The sequence below is a fragment of the Trichechus manatus genome, unplaced genomic scaffold (genome assembly GCF_000243295.1).
Source record: "Trichechus manatus latirostris isolate Lorelei unplaced genomic scaffold, TriManLat1.0 scaffold00083, whole genome shotgun sequence".
NCBI classification, from domain to species: domain Eukaryota; kingdom Metazoa; phylum Chordata; class Mammalia; order Sirenia; family Trichechidae; genus Trichechus; species Trichechus manatus.
This window is the reverse complement of record NW_004444019.1, coordinates 11941283-11945563: the sequence shown is the minus strand read 5'-3', so window position 1 is coordinate 11945563 and position 4281 is coordinate 11941283. Positions and strand designations below refer to the sequence as shown.

The following is a 4281-nucleotide window of genomic DNA, read 5'->3' as shown; positions in this document are numbered from 1 at the left end:
GATCCACAATCAATGCCCATGAAAGCAGCAGCCAAGAAATCAAACAACATATTGCATTGGGCAGATCTGCTGCAAAAGACCTCTTTAATGTTTTAAAAAACAAAGATGTCACCTTAAGGACTAAGGTGTGCCTGACCCAAGCCATGGTGTTTTCAATCACCTCATATGTGTGGGAAAGCTGGACAATGAATAAGGAAGACTGAAGAAGAATTCATGGATTTCAATTATGGTGGTGTTGAAGAATAGTGAATATACCATGGACTGCCAGAAGGTACAAATCTGTCTTGGAAGAAGTACAGCCAAAATACTCCTTAAAAGCGAGGATAATGAGACTTCATCTTGCTCACTTTGGACATGTTATTGGAGGGATCAGTCCCTGAAGAAGAACATCATGCTTGGTAGAGAAGAGGGTCAGTGAAAAAAAGGAAGACTCTCAATGGGATGAATTGACACAGTGGCTGCAACAAAAGCAATGATTGTGAAGATGATGCATGACCAGGCAGTGGTTCCTTCTATTGTGCGTGGAGTCACTATGAATCAGAATCTACTCCATGGCACCTAATAACAACAACATTTAGTTCTGAGAGCCTGATAAATATTTAGAGCTCTAAGTGTTGGGCTCTCCAAGTTGACAACAGATCTTATAAGTGAGTTCTGTCCCTCAGCAAAGCCCAGGTATTGGACATACTTTTAAACTGCAACAAATAGTGAGTATGTACCTGTTTTAAAGTTCTCTAATGCTTTCTCTCGATCGCTCTGTTCTCTGTTGCCATGAAGAGACTCGACTGATATGTGTCGGAGAATCAGGTCACTTGATAAGTGATCAGCACTGAAGCAAAAGAGAAAGTTAGTGATCTTAAGTGCTATTCTAATACCATCAGTGACTCACTAGTTTTACTTCTATTAGCCAAGTCTGGACTAAAATACTGTAACAGACATACATACCACGATTTGAAATTAGTAGACAAACAGAAATAATCCTAAACAAATTCAATGTGATTGATGATCATAACAGAATAAAAGGAAAAAATACCTACACAGCTTTTCTGCTGACAAACACAATGACTTTGTCTTTGGGAGACATGCTCTCTAGGAAAATCTGAATATGACTTCGTTTTTCTTCTTCTGTGGTAACAATTACATTTTGCTTCACAGTATTTACAGCCTAAAGGATTAAAAAATCATAATACATTAACCTTGATACATATCAGCTCAAAATACAACTTATTTCTATCATTGGTGAATGTTTTAATAAACTGTTAACAGGATAATACGAGTCTTAGAAACATTACCTGTTTCTACATAAGGTTTGTGGTTTAGCTCTTCACTTTCATCATTTGTTCACCCAAAATAAAAAAGTGAGGGATGCTTGAGTGCTTGACAGAGTGTGTTGAAAGAAACTGGCTAGTATAGGAAAAGGAAATAACCATGGGATGAAGCCAGGCTTACAAAATCTATCATCTTGAGTTTGGGATATTGCCCTTCTAATGAAGACAATCAGTTTATGATAAAAGAGTCTCAATTCAATTAGTATTTTAACAATTTAATAAAACATTTCAAAATACCATTGGTACAATTCTTTGACCCAAAAGGAGATAAAATATTGTTTCTTTAGATAAAACAGATTTTAGTAATATTTAATGAAGGAAAAGAATTATACTTGGCAGAAAGAATTATAGCAAGAATGTAGAAATTATAGAAAGAATTATTTTGTTGTTGTTAGGTGCCGTTGTCAGTTCCGATTCATAGCAACCCTATGTACAACAGAATGAAACACTGCCTGGTCCTGCACCATCCTCACAATCATTGCTACGTTTGAGCCCATTATTGTAGCTACTGTGTCAATCCATCGCGTTCAGGGTCTTTCTCTCTTTTGCTGACCCTCTACTTTATCCCTCCTAATAACATGTGCAAAGTAAGCAAGACAAAGTCTCACTATCCTCACTTCTGAGGAGCATTCTGGCTGTACTTCTTCCAAGATAGATTTGTTTCTTTCCTGGCAGTCCATGATATATTCAATATTCTTCACCAACACCATAATTCAAAGGCATAAATTCTTCTTTCATTTTCCTTATTCATTGTCCAGCTTCCACATGCATATTGAGGCAACTGAAAATACCATGGGTTGGGCCAGGCACACCTTAGTCCTCAAGGTGACATTTTTGCTTTTCAACACTTTAAAGAGTTCCTTTGCAGCAGATTTGTCCAACGCAGTATGTCATTGGATTTCTTGACTGCTGCTTCCATGGCGTAGATTGTGGATCCAAGTAAAATGAAATCCTTGACAACTTCAATATTTTCCCCATTTATCATGATGTTACTTATTGGTGTAGTTGTGAGGATTTTTGTTTTCTTTATGTTGAGGTGTGATCCATACTGAAAGCTGTAGTCTTTGATCTTCATCAGTAAGTGCTTCAAGTCCTCTTCACTTTCAGCAATCAAGTTGTGTCATCTGCATATCTTAGGTTAACGAGTCTTCCTGCAATCCTAACGCCACATTCTTTTTCACATAGTCCAGCTTCTTGGATTATTTGCTCAGCATACAGACTGAATAAATACATTAAAAGGATAAACCCTGACACACACCTTTCCTGATTTTAAACCACGCAGTATCCCCTTGTTCTCTTCGAATGACTGCCTCTTGGTCTAAGTACAGGTTCCTCATGACCACAATTAAGTGTTCTGCAATTGTATTTGGCAACCCCTAATGAAATCATGGAAGTAGGCAATGATCACCATTAGGTAAAAGGCCATAAAGGAACTTTGTAACAGAGAGGTCAGACTGAAAACGAATGAATCCACTGATAAATCTTAACTTCACAAAGAGTGTCAGACTTAAACATTCCTTTTGAAGTGATGCAAAAGCAAGTAAACATCACCACCAATGAAGAATTTTTGTAAAAAGAAGAAGAAATAGAAACAACCCAGGATTTGATCAAGTTCCTATATCTAACTACCATTTACAGGAAATACTAGGACTAGAGAACATATTTAACAACCTGTGGTAATCAGCCAAATTCAGAATGTGGGAAATTCTATAGGCAAAAACAGTTTCTTCCAGCAATAAATGGACATGTACACACACAGGTTGGGAGATCTATAGATTAGTGACTAAGAGACCTAACAACCAAATATGCATATATTAGACTTTGTTTAGATCCTGATTCTAACAGGGTTTAAAAAAAAGAAAAGAGCTATTAGGAAAATATGAACACTGATTGGATATTTGATGGTATTAAGGGGTTATTAAAATTTTTAATGTGAGATAATAGAACTGTGGTTATGTATATAAAAAGTCTTTTAGAGAGACATAATGAAGTATTTACAGATAAAATCTATATGCATCTGGGATTTGTTCTAAAATTGAGGAATGGATAAAGTAGACATGCCAAAACTGGCTATGTTTAAAATTTCCATAATAGGAAATGTTTTTTAAAATAGTACTAAAAGATCACTAGCCATTAGAGAAATGCAAATCAAAACCACAGTGAGACACCATCTCACCCCGGCATTACTGGCACGAATCAAAAAAACAGAAAATAACAAATGTTGGAGAGGCTGCAGGGAGACTGGAACTCTTATGCACTGTTGGTGGGAATGCAAAATGGTACAGCTATTCTGGAAAATGATATGGCGCTTCCTTAAAAAGCTAGAAGTAGAAATACGATATGATCCAGCAGTCCCACTCCTAGGAATATAACCTAGAGAAATAAAAGTCATCACACGAATAGACATATGCACACCCATGTTCTTTGCAGCATTGTTCACAATAGCAAAAATAGCAAAAAGATGAAAACAACCTAGATGCCCATCAACAGATGAATGGATAAACAAACTATGGTACATACACACAATGGAGTACTACACAACGATAAAGAACAATGCTGCATCTGTGAAGCATCTCACAACATGGATGAATCTGGAGGGTATTGTGCTTAGTGTAATAAGTCAATCACAAAAGGACAAATATTGTATGAAACCACTACTATAAAAACTCATGAAAAGGTTTACACACAAAGAGAAACAATCTTTGATAGTTAGAAGGGAGGGGAAGGGTGGGGATGGAAAAACACTAAACAATGAATAAGTGATAACTTTGGTGAAGGGTAAGACAGTACACAGTACTGGGGAAGCCAGGACAACTTGTACAAGGCAAGGTCATGGGAGCTCCACAGACACATCTGAAGTCCCTGAGGGACCGAATTACTGGGCTGAGGGCTGTGGGGACCATGGTCTCGGAGAACATCTAGCTCAACCGGCATAACATAGTTTATAAAGAAA

The 4281-nt window shown here is 37.1% G+C and overlaps 1 protein-coding gene across 1 annotated transcript in view; it reads right to left on the bottom strand.

Moving 5' to 3' along the window:
- Positions 1–4281, bottom strand: part of DDX43 (DEAD-box helicase 43) — a 30797-nt gene that overhangs the window by 12198 nt on the left and 14318 nt on the right. Inside the window, exons 12-13 of the mRNA XM_004381378.1 lie at positions 1038–1165; positions 720–829 (exon numbers count right to left, since the gene is read on the bottom strand). Of these exons, the coding sequence (XP_004381435.1) occupies positions 720–829; positions 1038–1165 (238 nt within the window). The remainder of the gene's footprint in view (positions 1–719; positions 830–1037; positions 1166–4281) is intronic.